This window comes from Dysidea avara, chromosome 12 (genome assembly GCF_963678975.1).
Source record: "Dysidea avara chromosome 12, odDysAvar1.4, whole genome shotgun sequence".
NCBI lineage: Eukaryota > Metazoa > Porifera > Demospongiae > Dictyoceratida > Dysideidae > Dysidea > Dysidea avara.
The window spans coordinates 10724521-10744527 of NC_089283.1; the positions used below are offsets into that span (position 1 = coordinate 10724521).

The window sequence follows — 20007 nt, forward strand, 5'->3', positions numbered from 1 at the left end:
AACTTTGTAACAAATAATGAAACAATTTAATAATTGCGATTTACGCGATCCAACACATTAATAGTCAATCTAAGCAAGGCTATAAATCACAGTTCATATAAAAGGTAAACTTGGACATAATGAGATACAGTGTAATAGCTTGTGTGACTGACTAGACTATATACCAATTAAGAGGGGATGAAAATGATGACAAATTCATTGCGCTATATGATCTGAGGGGACCAACTCATTGGGACCAAAGCCATATTTGACAAGGTATACAACAGAAACAATACATATCTCAAAGCTAACAAAGGTATATGTTTATGGTTTTAATATTGTCAAACAACTTGGATTTGTTTGGGTGAATACACTATCAACAGAATCACATCGCCACAAATACTGAGTTTTCCCCCAATCAACTACATAATTACACGTCAAAATGTAGAGACCATTTTTATTACATGAAACTGTAAAACTACTCCATGACATTATTCCACTATCAATGTATCATCGAATTAAAATGGTTTACACTAAAAAAAAAAAATCTCTTCCAGCATTGCACACATCCATACAAAATTTATGATATAACCTTAGCAGGAAATGATTAAACTATGATGGAAATTTTCTACTAGAAAAAGCAACAAACATTCTTACCTGATCCGCACACCACAAACAGAAACAAAGCCAGCAAGTAAGGTCCAACTGCATACCCTTCACTACTCTCTTTCTACATTGCAAAATATTATTAACAATGCATAGACATAATTCTCACCTCTGATTTTGGCACATTGCCTCTAATTGTTACATTTTGACTGTGCTTGTCACTTTGGACTCTCATACGTTGTTTAGAAGGCATCTTGTGTGCTGTATAAAATAACGTAATATAGAAATGTTTTGATGAGTAGTCTAATTACAATTTAACATGAGGAACACCAACCAAGAAACAAGTCACAAAACTGCATGACCTACCTGAATCTCAACTCGAACTACAACTCGAACTACAACTCGAACTACAACGACAAACCAGTGCTCGCCCTTTGTTTACCTACAAACCACAATCGCATTGGTACGGAAGTATATGGACTATATTACGTCAGGTGATTATTATTTGCCCAGACATGCGCTTTTTAGTACAGTGAGCGTTATTAAGAAGCAAAATGGAGTTGTGACTTGTTTTTCGCTGTGTACACCGAAAAAGGTTCTACTCACGGAAGTTTGGTGACTTTCAATATAAGTAAAAACTCTGAACTAATTGCCAGAAAGTTTTGTTATCAATATTCTAGCTTACAGTACTGGTTTCACGAACGTTTGTTTTGTGTTACGCGTTGAGTAAGTTTAGAGTAGCAGCATTTGGCAAGAGAAGTAGAGAATTGTAGCGTTCTCTCAACACCTGAACATTGTTAGTGATGGTTTGCGTTGGAAATGCATATTGCCACGGAAGGTGACCTTTCAGACATAGAGAGCATGTCCGGAGAAGGCTACAACACACCTTCTGATTACGAGTCTGTCAGTCTCTTTCCAACAAGTTCACAAGATGCTACTAAAGAAGTGAAAAAAGGTGCTTTTGAGATAACGAGTGTAGTCAACAATACTGGTGAGATTGAAGACCTAGAAACCAGCATGGTGGGTCAGGGTAGGATCTCCAGTGGTGAAAAAGACAATTCAGATGATGACTTTGTTGCCAGTCCTTCAAGAACTGACCCTTTTGGGACAAGTACACCAAACAAAAACTGGCTTTCTGGAAAGGATGCTTCACAGTCAACTCTACTAACATCAGCGAATGGGCCAGCTGCACACCATGCACCTGGTCGTTTCAGAAAAGTTTTTGATTATAAAAGAGATAGATGGCAAGTTAATGATAGTGTTGAAGTTGACGCTGATGAGCACTCAGATACTTCTGAGTCTCGAGGCTCGGTACATAAAATGTCTGGTATTGATATTGCTTCTAGCACTTCGTCTTCACCGAACACACCTAGAAGAAATATCGATGTAGCTAGTACCAGTAATTTATTAGATGCCAGAAGTGAAGATGAATTGAACAAAAATGAAGTAGTAACTCTGACAGAACCAAGCACCAGTACATTACGTCAAGTAAGTGTTGATAATTCTCATGAAGCTGATGATGTCTCTGTTGATGACAACGTAGAAACAGCCAGTCAGGGGTAAGAATCAGTACAGTATGTGTCAATAGATTATGCATCATTTCTATATACCTAGTACACCCAGTGAAATAAGTGTAAAAATATTGGACACAGATGTCACCCCTTCAGATTTTACACAAGAGACCGAAAATACTAAGGTACCACAATAGCATGTTGGTGTAATTGGTGAATTCTTTTGATAATGCAATTTCTTAAATAGGTTCACTTTTTTCTCTTTATGTAGTTTCAGTCACTAATATCAAATGTTCAAGACACGTTTAGTCGTGTCACAAAGGAGAATGACTCATTAAAGGAAGAAAATGCTACATTAAAGAAACGTATACAGAGTATGTCAAAGCAAATTGAGCAACTAGCAAAACAGCGTAATCAGTATGAGAAAGAACTGCAAGATCTTCGTCTAAAATATCAATCATCGTCTTCGGTGGCTCCAAGCTAAAGTGTTGTGTACATATGCCCCAAAATGACATGTAATTTAATTCACAATTTAGAAATGTATATATTATGTAGAAGTTCTTTTATTAGTTGTTATGTGTCCCCTTTGCTTATTTGTATGTAGTGTTTGTTATTCTAATAAAAGCGCTTTACTGATTTTGAAGCGCTTAGAATGAATAAGCGCCCATCCTTCGAGGACTTCTTTCATATTCTTCCTTACTAACTGCCATTTACACTACGACAGATTGTACTGCAACAAGAGGTATGACAACAAAGTTACTAGTCCTTTCTCATCTAACTTTTGTCTAGCGGGGTTACTATGGACTTCGTGATACCTCTTCCTTGCGACGACACGGAACGATGGCAAAAAATAGGCCAACTACTGTTATTACTGGGACAGTGTAAAAAGTTACACGATTTGGAACAAGTGACATCTTTGGTGCAGCAAGGTGCAAGGTAAATAGGTAGACGAATCTATAAAATGCTACCTATGTATGGCACGTGTGTTTGAATTTCCGAGTGAATTTCACACATTCAGTCCATTTCGAATTGGAATTTGTCACACAACATCCCCATGCAATGAAGTGCTGCTACACAAGTATTAGGTAGCCTAAGTATTACTGTGTTGTGGACATAGATAATATAGCCGTCTCCATAGTGACAAAAATAGGCACCACAATTCCTCGATTATTATACCGTATTTTGGCCATATTGTTGTGGAACTGTATCGAGCGTTGTATGGGGAATTTTCAAGCCGCTTTACAATTAGCCTGTCTGTTAGTACAAACCTTATATGATGTCCATCCACTATGGTTTTTTCCGTTTGTTGTGCTTGGAACGCATGCAGTACCTAATTTCAATCTTCTCTGTAGACCCCATATGTACAAATTCGACAAATCTGCACAACAATATGGCCGACTGAAAATGGTTGTTATGGAGATGGAATATCTGTATAGTACAAGCAGGGATTCACAATGGTGATGTCATTTCCGTAGGAACTAATAATTTTATGTACGGGCAATCCTTGTTACGGGTTTGACTTGGTCTTGGTTACGGGGTTCAGAATTAGCCTCGCATCACAAAATATAACTTTCATAAAAGTATTCAGTCATTGGGGACTTACTTGATGCTTAAAAAATTCTCGTACCTTGTAGTAATAGCGTCACAAAAATTATCGGTGCCACGTCTGAGCAACCATGGCGAAGTAGTTCCGAGACAAACTGGCTGTAAACTGCCGTGATTTGATAACATTCACTTAATCTGATAGTGAATAAGAAACTGTCAAGGTAAATTCAAGAAGAAACAAAGTAGAGATATGGCCACTCAAAGTCCCTACCTGTAACAAGGATTGCCCGTAGTGACATCACCGTTGCAAATCCCTACGCATACTATATTATCTATGGTGTGGACCAGAATTAAGGGTAAAACAGTATAGTCTGTGTAGTTATCACATGTACATAGAGCAAGTTACTTGTCATTAATTTCTAAGAGTTGATAGAACATTATTGTCAACTCTTGAAACTAGTCTACGGAATATAATAATTATTATGGCATTGGGATGGCCAATGTTAATGGTTTAGACAGCAGGAATGTATTATACAGTATCACTGGTAGATGAAATGACATTGCATTTGTAATCAGGTTCTACTAGAACATAACTAAAGTATTTGGAAATTACATTGCTGAAGACTTAGGAATTGCAGCACCTTAGTAAGAATACTTGCACATGTGCAGATGTACCACATGCTCATCAATTGGCAGTGGACAATGTGTGGAACATCGGCCAGCGTTACTAGTTGTTTGTTGATTCTGAGAGTGGCAGTGGCTTGGTTGCACCGATAATGCTGGTCAGAGTTTGCTTAGCTAGCTATCCTCCAATGATCGTTAATAGTCTGGCATGGCCAGACTGCTTTTTTTTCTGGGTAGGGAGGAAAAGGGTCTGGTCCAGTTCGAATCCCACACTTGTCTTGATACTACCTAGATATTTGGGTAGTGTTAACCAAAGAAACCAAGAAACGTGATGCGTTTTCAAAATACATGTAGTAGTCACTCACGTCTACGAATCAAAAGCGCGCATTTACAAACCAATCAATGTCTATAGCTGCTTTGGCATCTACCAATGATCGAAGTCTTTTGTTGATTCACAGGTAAGCAGAATTCTTGTACTACGGCAGTTTTATTACAATGGAGTTTACATGCTCCATAGATACTGCATATATATTTGTGACGTAACCAAATGATGATTCAAACTGGATAACTTTTTTTCTCCAATGGCAAAGAGAAAAAATCTGTGTGGCCAAGCGAGACTATAGTATTAATGTACTATGTGTAAAAAGTTTTAGATTACCAATGACTGTTCTAGGTATCTTAGTTTATTCATGTAAATTGTATTTTTGTAGTTATGCCCATGTTGCTGGTAGAGAAGCCTTGCTACTTTGTCTGACAAACTTGTGCAAGTGTTTATCAGAGCATTTTGCTGAGAAAGATCAGAGTGATTTTCTAACGAAGACGCTACCGCAGATTACCCAGCTGGCATCTGAACTACCTAAACTTGTTCCAGTAGATGGCATCCCATTTATGAGACAGCAAAGAGGTATTTTGTTCTTTGCGTGTGACTTTGCAAATATTACTATGTCTGTAATTGGCATTTTCTTTGTAGCTAACTCACTGTCACTAACCAGACGTTTAGTAGCGTCACTTTTGGCAAATGGATTTTTGTGTACGTATTTGGAACAAGGCAGTGGAAACTATGAAGGATCAGAGTTGAACTTTGATAAATTCTTTTCTGTGTTCTCCTGGGAGGATAAGTAAGTCAAATGGTATTGATGTCTATTGATGTCTTGAGAATAGCGTTTACAAGTGTAGGAAATAATAGTAGTTACTTGTTAAGTTTTTATAATTATTTAGCTAGTTCCAAAATAAAGAATAATACCAGATGAATATAGGGCTAGAGATGTGCTCCTGCACTTATTACTAGTTCACAAAGCAGCCGTTTTCAATTGAACTGTGGTTTTTGGTGGGAAAACAAACCTCCATGATCTCTACTCATATGCAGTACTACTTATTCTATACTGCATGATATAATGTTGATTAACATAATATCATGATGACACATCATAGACTGAATTAGGGATTAAATGTTCACAAGTGTATCGGCAACCTCCCTTGTTTTCCTACTTTTTTCTATGATCCCTAACACATACGTGAATATTTCATCTTTATAACCTGTGTCATGTAGGAACAACTATCATGCCACTCAGATGGTAAAGTTGAGATCTATACTATGCTACTTTAATCGGATTGCCAATAACTCTTGTGATTTAAAAGGACTCATTACAATCTCAAGAAACGTGGTCCCCGATGATAAATTACCATTGATCAATGACTGGAAATTGTCTAGTCAAGAACTATGCCCGGTTGTGGTAAAGACCACTAGTATACTAGGTGTGACAAGCCATGTTCATACATTACAGGTGAAAAGTACTGCACGTATACTAAACATAATCTATATCCTGACTATTTTTTAACATGTAGGTAATACCGTCTGATTGCTCAGTTGGATGCAATATGTTGCAGTCTGGAAGAATGGAAGTAGGTTACCATATGTAGACTTGTATGTTTATATCCCGCTATAATGTTTGTTTTTATTTACTTGTACTAATGGTTTTCTGTATATCCACCATTTATAATGGTAATAAAGTTCATAATATGAACTCTTGGTGGGAATTGATATGTACCAGAAGTCATTTAACTCACAGAATACCACATGCTTGTTATGATTGTGTATCTATGTTTGTATGTACTGTACATAGGAGGAATTGAAGTTTTTCCAGTTTCCAGAGTTGATGATAATGTTGCTTGTATGCGATGAGATGGAGAGCAATGAAACATTACTAGTGAAAGGTGTTGAACAGTTTTGTTCCTGCAGGGGGTATGGTACATCAATAGAATTTGTAGAGGAGTACACTGACCAATCTAAAGTAAGTGTGGTGATAGTAATTTACTGCCTGTACCTGGCTGTGGGCAATTTACACGAGCTATTAAAAATTATAATTATGGTTCAATATCAAACATCATAGGCAGATAATCTGTTACTGATAGATAACTGAATCTTGCCGACATTCTTCCATGTCTGTAGAAACACTGTACGGGTAATAGGTTGTACATGGCAATCCATTGTATACCAATGATAGGCTCACCATTCATATACCAATGAATTATCTACTCAGGCTCACCCCCACTGTATGTAGATAAGTGCAATATAATATAAACTGTGAGTTTATTGTTCTGTAATTTGGTGCTGCTTTTCTTCTGTGTGGTTAGAAGCTGAAAGTGAAATGAAAGTGCTTTTGTCACTGATGTTATGGCTACAAGTTGATTTAATTAATCACCTGAGGCACCTTAGCTCATTCTTTTTTATACTACAGTAGAATAATCATGTAGGTGTTGTCCCACATGGATTCTTTAGCTGACTATGCTTCAGCTTGCTGACAGTCGTGCTCACCATTCATTTCATTGGTCTTCTTTTGAAATTGTTTGTTCACATATGGGTACACGCAGACTACATACTTACACATGATGAACACATGGTTTTCACAACATGCACTAACAAAGTACTGCTATTATTTTGCAGAGAGATAGTTTTGGGACATTTCAAACAATGATGGTGGCCATTGACGCCGTGCCATTTAGAGTCAAAAAGGCTGGAAACCAATACCGCCAGTCCTATGTACTACGTGAGCTCAACAAAGCACTTGTTGGATTCTACTGCAGTGAAATGAGAGGAGATTCTATGGTCGATCCTACCTACAATGTTCAAAAAGCTCTTGAAAGTTCAGGTGATGCTGAGTTCTTAAGAAATGATGGAGTTTATCCAGGCTGGCAAATTGGTGGCGATGATGATTTTTCTGAAGACATTGATGGACCTCTACCTGCCAACATCAGTGAGTTGGCTTCTTCAATAGTTGATGAAGTCGTTGCATCTGTTACCAATGACAGCATTGGTCAATTTGCTGGTACACTAGCAGCTGATATTGTTACTGAGGCAGTACATTCTTTGAATGGCAATGACAAGATTTCACTATTTGCATCAGAACTTGTAGACCAGACTGTTGATTCTATTCTGAACTGCAATGGTCCTAGTAAGACGCTGACTGTTGGTGAGGTGGTTGATACCCCACCATCCTTGTCAAGGTATCAATCTTATGCAGAGGAACTAACTGCCGTTATCATTTCAAATGCTTTGCAATCTGTAGTACAGGATGAAGGTGCTAAACCCACCGTTAAGGTACAACCGACTTTATTTAATGAACAATTAAACTTGCGCTTGCAGCGACTAGTTACTGGGCGTCAGTCACCTACTAAATTAAGTGCAAAGCCTTCTAGTGTCAGAACACCATCCGGATGGCATGAGTGTATGACTAGTCTCAACTTTTCTGCCAATTCACGTAAGACTAACAGCATGATTTGGTCATCAGCTGCTACAGTTAATGATGGCTCAGATCCTCCATCACCATCAGAGCTTGCGTCACTGTGTTTGGATGATACATCAGATATAGTTGCTGAATTTGCGGCAGATTTGAGTTCACAGATTGTAGCAGAAGCCATTAGCAGTGTGCTTGATCCTTCAGTTTCTAAAATGGGTACTTCATCCGCTGCACCATTGGATGATAGTGTGGATTTTCCAGGGGACCATTTATCTGCTTTGGAGTGCTTTTCCCCTCATTGGAGTGTTAAAAATTTCAATCTACTTAGACCAGTGGCAACAGGTAACTGGGGGGTCGGTGCATGCAATGGAGATGTGCAGTTGAAGAGTATTTTACTGTGGATGGCAGTGTCTGCAACAGGACGTCCATTTCTGACCTATTATACAGAGGGTAATCAGGATATGGAAAATGTAAGCTTTATTGTTACAAGATTGTTTAATAGTATGCTTTCTTCTAGTTTGCAGCAGTGTGTGTTCATATATTGGACAACATGCCCTGTGTTGGAAAGTTGGCTAATAGGGTGCTTGCCTATTGCACACTGAGGTCACAGCAAAGAGAAACAGCTGATTTGTTCACATTTCTCTTCTCACAAACCATGTGACTTATGTGGTGGATATTAGTATCATACGGCATAATTAGTTGGTAGTTATATGTACAATTGTATTATACCCCAGAATGTTGAACAAAATAATGTACATTATCCTTCCTACAATCATTATTGTCATTCTACTTGTCAGCAATGTGTTTTTGATATATAAGGGGCATGTTAGTGTTTATCAAGTGTACAAGAGAACTTGGTTACCAGTGAGTTAACACTCTAAATCATGCTGTAATTAAATGTTAGTATTATTTCAAACAAAATCTAGATATCTACACATTCTAAAAAATGTCACTACCTACACTGTCAAACAATGACAAAAGCTAATCAGTTTTTGGCCTTCGTTCATCTTCCCTATGATGAAGGAATACTAAAACAAACAGTGTCATTCCTATCATCATTGAGAAGGCAGCAACATAGTACGGATAAGCTGCAGGTAAGAACCTTTCATACTGAGTGTGTTGAAATGGTCGGACAGAAACTTGTGTGGTACTAAACAGATGTGTATAGCCAACTCGGTTGTAATCAACTTTGAACTGAAACACCCCATAAACATCAGGCAGCTTGAACTCGGCAATGTATTTCTTCCCGTCTTTAGTTTTGTTCATAAATGTACAGACGAATGGATCAATGCGGAAAAATTCCAACTGCACATCATTGCTTTGAAAGGGCCTCCACTTGTCACCACTGAACTCCTGAATGTCTATGGTGTACACTACATCGTCTTCTATGGTATAGGCTGATGGAGTTGTGTTGTCGCCAACTCGGTGATGGGTGATCTCTCCAGCTCTCAACACTCCCCTTTCTTTAAATACCCATTGTGAAATGTACTTGGCTAAGTACTGATTACTGCTTAAACTATGATCCTTTCCATCTACAGCTTTCATGACACTTGCAGTAAAAAATTCATTACTGAAAAAATCCAACGACCCTGAGAAGACTACTCTAGCATTGTTGCGTGCCTGTAGTCCAGCAATGAGCAAGGTACTCCTTCCCACCACAAGGGGATAATCTTTAATGGGGTCTTCAGTGAAGTATGAGTAGGTAGTAGAGTAGCCATTCATTATCTCTAGTACTAAGGGGTTATCCGGATCTGCTGTCATGCCAATACCTCGGTACAATGCTGGGACATTTTGTTTTGGTCCCACCATCAACTCTACATCAACAATATTACTGGGATCGACAGCTAAAAGTGTGTGGTCACCAGCATCTTTTATATCATAGTTCAGATGGTCAATTGCTGCAGTATTTTCTTCATCCAGTTCTAGGCCAACTTCACTCCCGACGTCTCGAAGAATATCTCCCACAGCCGAGCTAGCAGCCACCAGGACATTACCACCATTGTCAATAAAATCCACAATGCTGTTCTTGTCTATCGATCCACCGAATTCTTCAACCGAAGGGGCAAAAACTATCAAATTCTCGTACAGGTATTCTCCGTATTTCGACAACGCCAAGTTAGATTCATCGGCAAGCTTGAATACGAGGTTGTAGCCACGTTGTTCGAGGTCACTAAAGAAAATTGAATGGGTATCTTTGAGGTACAGGTTCTCCAGAAGGACTAGCGTTTTCCTGCTGCTTTTCGCTTCGTTCAACGCTGCCAAAACTACCAATAATGACAATACAACCCACTTCATTGTCCACGAAGATACGCAATTATTAGAATACAAGAACTTATTAAGTTAGTGCGCATGCTCACTTACTAACTTAGCCCCACAATCAAAAGGTTTTATAAATGACAACAAAGATGGAACACTTGACAGAGCCATTAATAGAGTGCAAAAGTGATAAAGCTTTACTACAGGATGATGGAACCCTTCCTTCGATTTCAGAACCAACTAGTGAAAACAATTCGTTAGAAGATGACCAACTTCACGAAGAACGCGTTAGTAGTTTTATAGATGTCGGAAACCATGACATACCGCGGGCCACTACTTATACTTTGACTGCACCAATCACTCTGAGAAATGGAAAGCGTAGAGGTTTGACAGTTCCGGCGACTGGGGCACCACCAGAATTAGGCGCCAACTTCATGCAGGGCTCACCTCGCAGCTCGTACAGCAGCACCAGAGAGTGTAAAAAACAAAGTGTAATTGTTGCGGGAGATGATCACTTTATTCTGGAAGAACCAAATCCGGACAGTTTCCAGACAACTGACAAGAATTACATTGATGGAAGACACAGTACTGGACTTGGAGTATCTCAATTTGTCAATGTTCATGTAAGTTAATTATCTAAAGGTTGCACCTGCAGATATACTAGTGGACATTTAATCCCTAATGCAGTCATGGTTATAGACTGAGGTTTAGGGATTTAATGTCCACTAGCATACCGGTAGGTATAGACAACCTTCCTCGTTTCACCACATTAGCTATTCCCTTGTTTCACTACTTTTATTCTTTGATCCCTAATCATTTTTTCCTTCTACTTGTGGTATATAGAATTATAGATGGGTTTAACACAAAGGAGGTTGGACATGATTTAAGAGCCTCTAAAACAAATTATGCAAAACTTGTTTTATTGATGCATCGATCTCAGTTTAAGTATCATTGTTCTGATTATAGAATACGTACGTGACAATTCTGGAGAAGTTCTACATACCAAACTGTAACTTATTAATTTCATTCCAATCACCAAGCGCTTTTACAAAACAAAGTACATCACCTTGAAGCTTACGTGAAGCACCATCCAAATATCTAATCAACCCCAGCCAACCCCATCATTTTTCAAATTTGTATTGTGACTATTGAGGATCACATGAAATACCAAATAAAACAATGCAATTAAGGGCAATATATTTATGTGGCGCTTAGAGCGTGTCCAACCTCCTCTGGGTTTAACAAGAAGGCATGGCACTAAATTACATCATTTTTATATAATGCAATCCGTAGGGCAAAAAGATTGGTAAAAGTAAGTACACATGTTATTAGACTAACAGTTTTCGAAGTATTTCAGTACACTGTATTGCTGCATCAATTAATCACTACCCGAAATAGAAACCTTGTAGTCCTACCTTATCAATAATTGGGCTTTGCTGGAAAAAAATAACGTAGAAATTTAAATCACTTCCCTAAACTTATTTTTAGCGTCTGAAAAATAACTGATCATTCCATGCCCAAGTTTAATAATGGTTTCAGTCCTCAAACTGTCCATTTTTATTGTTGTTCGGTAGGTTAGTTTCAAATTTCTTTTGCCCTACAAAAATGGCTGGTAACTTGCACACGTGGCGCATTTAATGACTACACCTATTTGGTAAACATGTTTATGATTTTTATTTCGTGCACAATCACAAATCTTTTGTATGTATGCGTTGTAGTCCACATCAGATGATTAAGTACAATGGCCATAGGTTTTTGTTGCAAGAGGAATCTGTGCTAATATTTTTATGCTATAGTATGTCAGAGGAGACAGTACTGGAGATACTTCTACATCATTGGCATTGGAGATCTGTCGGAAAACTGTTCTTCGTCCTTATTTTATCTATATGAAAATGGTTAGTTGAGCCAAATTATGGAATGTGTTATGGTACTATGCAACTATTTTGTGAAAGAACTGGGACTCAAGAGATGTGTGTACACATGTTATTGTGTGCATGTGTCATGGCTTGGAATCAATACTCTCTTTGTGTACCTTTCCTTTTGTGAGCTTAGTGCATTATATTGAATGGTTTAATCAGTACACACATGTTATTGTGTATGTGTGATACACTTGTCAAGCAAACGTGTACCTGTGTCAAAAAAAGCATGTAGTATAAAGAATGCATGAAGATGTGACCAAGTGGATGTTTGTTGCACTGACTAGTACAAAAGCAAGTCCATGGTGCTTGTGTTGTACTTCCTATGGTACACCAAAAGGGTCCGAGCAATGTTTACCATTGAAAAACCGTGCCCATATTTTAGACATTGTACAATCAGTTTTTTGTAGAACTGCATTTTGGGACACATTTAGGCACTCCCTAAATACCCTGAAGGATGGATGATGCTGACTTTTGAATGACACTTTTGGCTGAAAGTGCAAACCTTTATGATTCCTACCAGTTTTATTGTACAGTATAGCAGTACTGTATATTAGGAATCATAATTGTTTGGGCTTTTCTGGCCAAAACTATCACCCTAAAACAATACACCTTGGCAGTATTTGTTAGGTATAACCAAGCCCAAAGTGCCTTCAGTACGAACTGAAACGCTTCCAAAAAGTTGCTACGAAGTTAAAATTATTCTGTGAAATTTTCTACTGACTGACTGACTGACTAATAATGCCTTCAGACTGGCATAACTTGATAACAGCTAAGGCTACATGCTTGATTCTTTCACTGTTCGACGTCACTTCATAGAGACGTGCCTTTTGGCATACCACAGTACGTACAATGCACGCATCATGGACTTACTTAAGTTACTTTTGTCCTCTTTTGTGTCACGTTTATTTTTGCTGGCAGCTCAAGGTGTTGGTTTGTGGAAGTTAGCACAATGACTTCCCTACAGGAATCGTTAATATTTTTCATGGTGACTGCAGAGGCACTTTTCCTACTGTTCTTCGCTTAAAAAATGGGCTGAACTTACTGTAGCTGAAACAAAGCAAAATGGCCACCTACTTCCGAGTCAGTAATTGATAGTTGGAGCATGTGAATTGTCCGTCTTTTTCCTGGTGACTGAATTGATTGCAGAGGCACTTCTCCTATTGTGTAGCACTGTGTAATGGACTGAACATACAGTAGCTGAAAGCAAAGTGTAGTGGCTACTTACCTTTGAGTAAGTAATTGATAGCTGGGGTGTGCGTTCAGATGAAAACATTGACTCTGGTGCTCTAATTTCTTTTGATGCGGTATGCCCGAGTTCACCAGTATTAAATGTACAAAAAAGTACAAACCAGTAGGAAGAAAAAGTAGGAATTTTTAGTTCGATTGAGATCATAGAAAAAAGTAGGGAAACAAAGGAGAATATAGTAGTGGACATTTAATCCCTACGGGTATAGACTGAATTAAGGATTAAATGTCCACTAGTATATCTGCAGGTGTAGGCGACTCCCTACTTTTTTTTCTATGATCCCTAGTCGAACTTAAATTTCTAATCTTTCTTTATACTTGTTGTATTTTGTTTTCTGTAGCTTGGCTGGCGTAGATTTACAGACAAGAGTTATGACCTAGTACAGCCATGGAATAGGAAAATCTTGAACATTTTGTATCCTATGGTAATTTTCCTTATACTAATAATAGGCTGTGTCACACAAATCCTTACCTGCTTTGGCAGAGGAGATGTAAGTTAAGTTTGTAATGAATACATGCGTATATACATACATGCATATATACATGCATATATACGTGCATAGTTATGCTCGATGTAATTGTTTTAGGGTTATAATGAAAGAATAAAAATATCATCAAACTGCTCTTTTATATATGCCTCGTGTAAAGATGTAATTGTAACTTCGTTGATAATTCCGGACTTAGTGGTATTGGCAGCGTACATTGTTGGCTTTTTTATTTTCCGATATGTTTTCCCTGAGAACCTTGCAAATTTGACTGAAACGGTTTGTCATATCTTTGTTTTCAATGTAGATTTATGCATCTGTACACAATACTATAGGTATTTTTAGGCTATACAGCCAACCATGGTGCATTTTCTCAAAAAAGATTAGTTTATTCATTGAGGTAATGAATATTGACCTTTGGTGATCTATATATACTGATACTGTATAATATACATTTAGGGTGATTATAGTGATTGGAGTAGTTTGGCAAGTGTATGCTGTAGGCTTAAATGTGACTAGACTTTTTTCACTGGAACTTCTAAAGCGTCACACTTATATTGATGTGATTGATGACTATAGTAAAGATGAACTTATTCAACTATACGACACTTGTAATGGGTAAGGCACATTGCAATATACAGTGATTAATTTTCTCCAATAATTTTGCTTTTTAGTTATCCTCCACCAGAGAATAATGCTCTCCGTTATGTCTTAGTCATCGTATCAATTGTTAGTTTTATAATCACTGACTTTTTCTACCTGGCTACTGTAATACATTATGCACTGGAGTGTCAGCTAATTATGTTCTTGATGAGAGGAACTGCAGATAGGATACGATCCCGTTGCTGGGCTGTTGATCTTGCCATTAAAGTAAACATTATAATTACTAATGGTTGAACCTGTCTTAGCCATTCCTCATGTATTTTGTCATATACACCTTAACTAGAAAATGGCTGTATTTTGGGGGATTTAAAGTTGGCTGCTAAGACAGGTTCAACTACTGTATACTGAACATATTTTTTGCAGACCAAGTCAAACAATTTATAGTTAGTATGGCTGTTTTTAATAGGAGATTAAGGTATCTCAAGACTTTCTCAAAGTGCTTAACGGACACCTCTCATATATGGTTTCTTTAGTGTTATTTGTTTTTATTGGACTGTGGTTGGAAGGTACAGTAGTATTATTCACTATTTGTGTGTTTGTAATATTGTGATATTGTGTTCATTAGCTGCCAGGGCATTATACCAGCTTGATAGTGGTGAAACATTTGTAGTAGTGATTACAGTACTTAATCTTATTCAATGGTCTGTTCTCATTGCTCTTCCTGTGGTGCAGGTACATACTGTACATGTGTGTCTACATTGTCTAGCAGTTTTTCTTTCTTGTGATTTATACATACACTGTAATGTTGTGTTCCTGCAGGCTTTAAGGTTGACAGTCACTGGTAATGAGATAGAAACACTAGGGCAAGAGCTAAGAACACGGCCATTTGTCTACAGTGATGCTGCCCAATTGGATTTGGACTCCTTAGTCATGTACACATCGAACCTTAATATGAGTGTAAGCACCAAGTGTCGTAAAGTACGTAGCCACAAATGACCATGAGTTGCTATTGAAGAACTCAGTACATTAGGATAATGGTGGTTATCATTGAGATGACAATAGATGATAACTGCAAAAATGGCTGCTACTTTGTTTCGATATGTACTTTAATTTATGCATGCATTAAAGAAAAAAAGGTCTGCATTTGACCAATTTGCATCACCACAATGCAGTATGTTTACAACCTCTTGTCTTTTATTATGTTGTGAAACATTTAAAGGTCTCACTGGGGTTACTTTGTTTTATGATGCCATGTTTCAACATGTAGATATTGTCCATATGTTGAGGAAGGAAAGATCAAAGGTTTATAGTATAGTCTGGTTCCTTGTGGATTTAATCGTGACACAGCAGATTAAAGCACCAAATTTGGTACAGAGATTCCTTAGGATATGTAAAATTATTTCAGAAGGGATGCTACCGTGAACTCACCCCACCCTTTTGTATGGACCTTTTGACAGTCCACGAAATTAAAACTCATTACATTTACTGTTTTGAATAATTTGTTTTCCTAACCAAATTCCCAAAGGTTAATAGTTCCTGTTTGTGAATGAGTAGTCCATGAAATCCCATAATAGTTTTATTAAAATACTATGTCCTTGTGTAAAAGATACATGGCCTAAGCAAAAAAAAACTATTGGTTTGATGAAATTTTAAATCGCTAAAATTTAAACATGGCTATTCATGAAGGTTATTTTGCAATAATAGCTAGTTACTTATTTTCTGTCAAAAGCAATGTCTATGTTTCCACTACACTGGCTGAGTACTGTACACAGAACACCAGTTACTTGACCTCCTGAGGTTGTAAACAGGTTCAACCTTATCTGCCCCACCCCCCACCCCCAGGCGTCCCCACACCCCAGGTGGGGATTTGACATTGCTTCTTGTCCCCACCCCTGGGGCAATTGACAGTTGTCCAATTCACTGACTGATTTTCGGTAGTTGCATTTCGACAATAAAATTGCACTTGCTATGATTTTACTAGCTACAGGTGTATACCAGGTTTATTACTAGTTGCATGCATGAAATATGTACTTAGTCATCCTTGAGGTGTTGTCAAATCCCCTACTAGGAGGTGGGGGCATAGTGGGGATTTGACAGCCGATTTTGCCCCAGTAGTGGGGAATTTGACAGCCGATTTTGCCCCAGTAGTGGGGAATTTGACAAATTGTCAAATCCCCTGTATCCCCCCCCCCCCCCCTCCCCGGGTGGGCATGAAATTGACAAGTGCATAACTGTGACAACAGCCAGACTTTGCTATAGCTAATAACAGAACAGCAATGTATGCGCATTTCATTAGCAAATAGAACTGTGCAAATGTATAGCAAAATTCTGGCTGTAGTTAATATGTATGTATAAGGTTGAACCTGTTTACAACCTCAGGAGGTAAAGTATCCAGGAAACTGGTGTTCTGTGCGCAGTACTCAGCCAGTGTAGTGGAAACATAGACATTGCTTTTGACAGAAAATAAGTACCTAACTATATTGTGAAAAACCTTCATAAATAGCCATGTTTAAATTTTAGCGATTTTAAATTTCGCTAAACCAATAGTTTTGTTTAGACCATGTATCTTTCACACAAAGACATAATATTTTAATCAAACTATTATGGGATGTCATGGACTACTCATTCACAAACAAGAACTATTAACCTTTGGGAATGTGGTTAGGAAAACATATCATTCAAAACCATTTGGTTACTTACACATGGGGTACTTTGAGATAATAAGTCATACTCTAGAGTTCCTTGGATACATATACATGAAATTGACAAGGAGAAATCATCCTGACCACCTGGCAGACTCCTGTAAGCATTCGAGCGTTAATCAGATTGCTGCAGGTTCGAGGCTGCTTAGGTCCAGTCACTCCTTTCTCCACCTTTTCAAACACACTTTCTGTAACAACTTTAAACAGGCTGTAGGACCAAGTGTCCTACAGACCTTCAGCACTTGTGCTGTAAAGCCTTAATAAATAATAAATAAAATAAGAAAACAGTAAATGTAATGGGTTTTTATTTCGCGGACTGTCAAAATCAGCTGTCCGTACAAAGAGGTGCAGGGTAAGGTCATGGTGGCACCCCTTCTGAAATCATTTTATACTTCATACATCCTAAAGAATCACTGTACCAAATTTGGTGCTTTAATCTGCCTTGTCCCAATTTTACAAAATTTTGTCATAACAGACCCTACTATAGTTGTGATTCCAACCATATGCATGCATGTCACCCTTTTTTTGAGATTTAGAAGGGCTTACCTCCCTACTTCAAGTTTCTGTCAGCATATGAGTTACATTGTATTCCTTCTAGTAGTGCGTACCACTTGTGGCACTCCATTTCTAATGATTCAAATACAAAAATAACAATGACAACTTCAGGATTTTGCTGACTGACGTTATAGCTATCAAAAGTATGATAGTTTCATCTGACCAATTAGTACACTGGCTAAGCAATGAAATTGTTTGCTTTGTAGTAAATCACCAAATTTTCTGTGAAAGTGGTACTAAATCTTTTGGGATACGGTGCCATGTCAAAGTCACTGCTTTAGGGCATGTTTGGAAGCTCTTAAACTAGGTTATGAGCCCATTTCTAGCTGGTCAGGAAAGCATACTAGTGCATTCAAAATCTTTGTTTTGCTAAAGTAGCATGAATGTATTTCAAATTTAGAAAATCTTTCTAAAATATACTGTTTTCAAACACTTCTAATGGACCCAATATTTCAGGGTAAAAAGTACCGGTACAATCCAATAGCAATAATATATTGCACATCTATGGCTTTGTATACCTTGACCCTCCATGCTTCTTAATGCAAGCTAATGACCTGGATGGACACCTCCCTTGATCAGCTTTTGAACATGACTAGATGCAAAGTTTCAGTATATAGAGGATATGCACAACTTTAAAACTGAAAACGTTTTAATAAATACGTGATGCTTTCTTACATCACGACAGTGAATGAATGTATTGTAGGTATGCATAGAAAGCGTGAATCGCACAAATTAGACCAGTTACGACAGTTTTTCCAGAGCAATTGATTCTTTTACATGTATAACAATAACTGGAAGGAGCCCCATCTGTAGTTCATGTGGTGAGTTATAGTCTGAGCCACATTTGAAACCTGTTCTTTTGCATGGGATTCACAATAGTTGTTCACTGTCAAAAATTCTTGGGCACACCACAAATCTTATTATATTTATCATTTTGCATTCAAATTAAATGATAATACACACGTATCATCCATTCACTATTGAGCATTTTATGGCTACCTAATACATTTCTATTGGTTTCATAAGTTGGGCTCTTTGAGCACAATATGATTGGTAATTTTAATGGCACTGTATAGTAGTATGAATATTGTACCAAGTTTAGTGCAGTGAGTGAGTGTTTTGCTTAGCTAACCACTCAACCAAATAGCTCATTCATGTTTATAGCACTACATGTGACTACCATGCAATAAACAGCATAACTCAAAATTCATGTGTTGTGATTATTTTTGTAGGCCAAACTGGTCAATGTTCCCATGCGTTCATGTGTGGTTCTTCCAGCTGTGTTCTTTGGAGTGATATTGTGGAGACAATTAACTGCAGGAGACCAGTTAGCTTTAGGAAGATGGTTCTGACCTTCTGTGTATAATACCATATTGTGTAATATATTATACTGTGTGTAATTTTTTAAACCTATTATAAATGTATTCTATTGGAATGTGTGTGCGTGCATACGTGTGTACAAATAACGTGGTTTCAGGTAGGCAGGTAATAGCAATGTTTGTTAACTCAACTAGTTAGCTAACAGGAGTGTAGCTAGAAATTTTAAATAGGTGAGGCACCTGATACATGCACTCTAGTATGTAAGCACGCTCAGTGTGTTTAGCAAGCTTCAGCTAGGGAGTCTGGGGACATGCCCTTCCCAGGAAATTTTTGAAAATTAAGTGTTACAAGATTGAATCCGGAGGTAATTTTAGTATATATAGTAATTGTAAAGAATGCACATAACAGTATAATTTTTATACATGTAGCTCAGAGCTTGACTCTGGCTCAGAAGTATAAGCACCAGTGCTTGTAGCAGACTATTGAGTAGATAGTGATATATTAAAGTTACCCATAAATGCAGAGTAGTCTTGACAATTTTTTGGTTGTAGTAACTCAACATTCACAGCATGGTCCTGGCTGTGGTTAGCTAACACACGCATACACTCACAAGATCAACTAACTGCTCAAATTTTTTGACCAATTTGTTATGAAGCAGTGAACTGCTATGAATGGCTGCAGGAGTTCGATAACTGGTTTCCAGTCCAATTTGCATGATGGCAGGGGATGTTAGTTAAAATTACGTATGAAAAGGCATACCAATGTATCCAACACTGTATATTTATTTATTTAATTAAGGACAGTATTATATTATAGCATGCGAAACATGTCAACCCATGATGTCTGGGGTATGATTCCCTGGGAAATTTTTTGAGAATGACTTAAGTAGTTTATCAAAACTATTATAATAAAAATTTGCT

At 37.7% G+C, this 20007-nt stretch overlaps 4 protein-coding genes across 5 annotated transcripts; 3 read left to right on the plus strand and 1 right to left on the minus strand.

Moving 5' to 3' along the window:
- The first annotated feature begins 1099 nt into the window (after window positions 1–1099).
- LOC136240300 (uncharacterized) lies at window positions 1100–2739 on the plus strand. The gene is made up of 3 exons (XM_066031244.1): window positions 1100–2144; window positions 2200–2281; window positions 2368–2739. The coding sequence occupies exons 1-3, from the start codon at window positions 1405–1407 to the stop codon at window positions 2578–2580; spliced, it is 1035 nt and encodes a 344-aa protein (XP_065887316.1). The 5' UTR covers window positions 1100–1404; the 3' UTR covers window positions 2581–2739.
- Window positions 2702–8798, plus strand: LOC136240293 (uncharacterized). The gene is made up of 9 exons (XM_066031237.1): window positions 2702–2838; window positions 2886–3032; window positions 4976–5169; window positions 5236–5383; window positions 5815–6049; window positions 6111–6167; window positions 6389–6556; window positions 7210–8472; window positions 8520–8798. Exons 2-9 carry the CDS (start codon window positions 2896–2898, stop codon window positions 8661–8663), a joined length of 2346 nt encoding a protein of 781 aa, XP_065887309.1. The 5' UTR covers window positions 2702–2838; window positions 2886–2895; the 3' UTR covers window positions 8664–8798.
- A 73-nt stretch (window positions 8799–8871) lies between these two features.
- On the minus strand, window positions 8872–10361 carry LOC136240299 (dolichyl-diphosphooligosaccharide--protein glycosyltransferase 48 kDa subunit-like). The gene has a single exon (XM_066031243.1). The coding sequence runs from the start codon at window positions 10295–10297 to the stop codon at window positions 8984–8986; it is 1314 nt and encodes a 437-aa protein (XP_065887315.1). The 5' UTR covers window positions 10298–10361; the 3' UTR covers window positions 8872–8983.
- Window positions 10357–19202, plus strand: LOC136240295 (uncharacterized). Of its 2 annotated transcripts, XM_066031239.1 has the most exons (11): window positions 10357–10881; window positions 12055–12153; window positions 13764–13913; window positions 14010–14186; window positions 14243–14307; window positions 14367–14525; window positions 14582–14777; window positions 14977–15076; window positions 15136–15242; window positions 15330–15467; window positions 19000–19202. In XM_066031239.1, the coding sequence occupies exons 1-11, from the start codon at window positions 10396–10398 to the stop codon at window positions 19117–19119; spliced, it is 1797 nt and encodes a 598-aa protein (XP_065887311.1). In that variant the 5' UTR covers window positions 10357–10395; the 3' UTR covers window positions 19120–19202. The 2 variants fall into 2 exon arrangements, with proteins under 2 accessions (XP_065887311.1, XP_065887312.1); XM_066031240.1 differs by lacking the exon at window positions 13764–13913.
- The last annotated feature ends 805 nt before the right edge of the window (window positions 19203–20007 follow it).

Coding starts and splice junctions, on each gene's coding strand:
- LOC136240300 (XM_066031244.1), top strand. CDS start 1,405: ATGCATATTGCCACGGAAGGTGACCTTTCAGACATAGAGAGCATGTCC. Junction 2,145..2,199: donor GTAGAAACAGCCAGTCAGGG/GTAAGAATCAGT, acceptor CTATATACCTAG/TACACCCAGTGAAATAAGTG. Junction 2,282..2,367: donor AAGAGACCGAAAATACTAAG/GTACCACAATAG, acceptor CTCTTTATGTAG/TTTCAGTCACTAATATCAAA.
- LOC136240293 (XM_066031237.1), top strand. CDS start 2,896: ATGGACTTCGTGATACCTCTTCCTTGCGACGACACGGAACGATGGCAA. Junction 5,384..5,814: donor GTGTTCTCCTGGGAGGATAA/GTAAGTCAAATG, acceptor TGTGTCATGTAG/GAACAACTATCATGCCACTC. Junction 6,050..6,110: donor GCCATGTTCATACATTACAG/GTGAAAAGTACT, acceptor TTTAACATGTAG/GTAATACCGTCTGATTGCTC.
- LOC136240299 (XM_066031243.1), bottom strand. CDS start 10,297: ATGAAGTGGGTTGTATTGTCATTATTGGTAGTTTTGGCAGCGTTGAAC.
- LOC136240295 (XM_066031239.1), top strand. CDS start 10,396: ATGACAACAAAGATGGAACACTTGACAGAGCCATTAATAGAGTGCAAA. Junction 12,154..13,763: donor ATTTTATCTATATGAAAATG/GTTAGTTGAGCC, acceptor TGTTTTCTGTAG/CTTGGCTGGCGTAGATTTAC. Junction 14,778..14,976: donor CTGTTGATCTTGCCATTAAA/GTAAACATTATA, acceptor TGTTTTTAATAG/GAGATTAAGGTATCTCAAGA.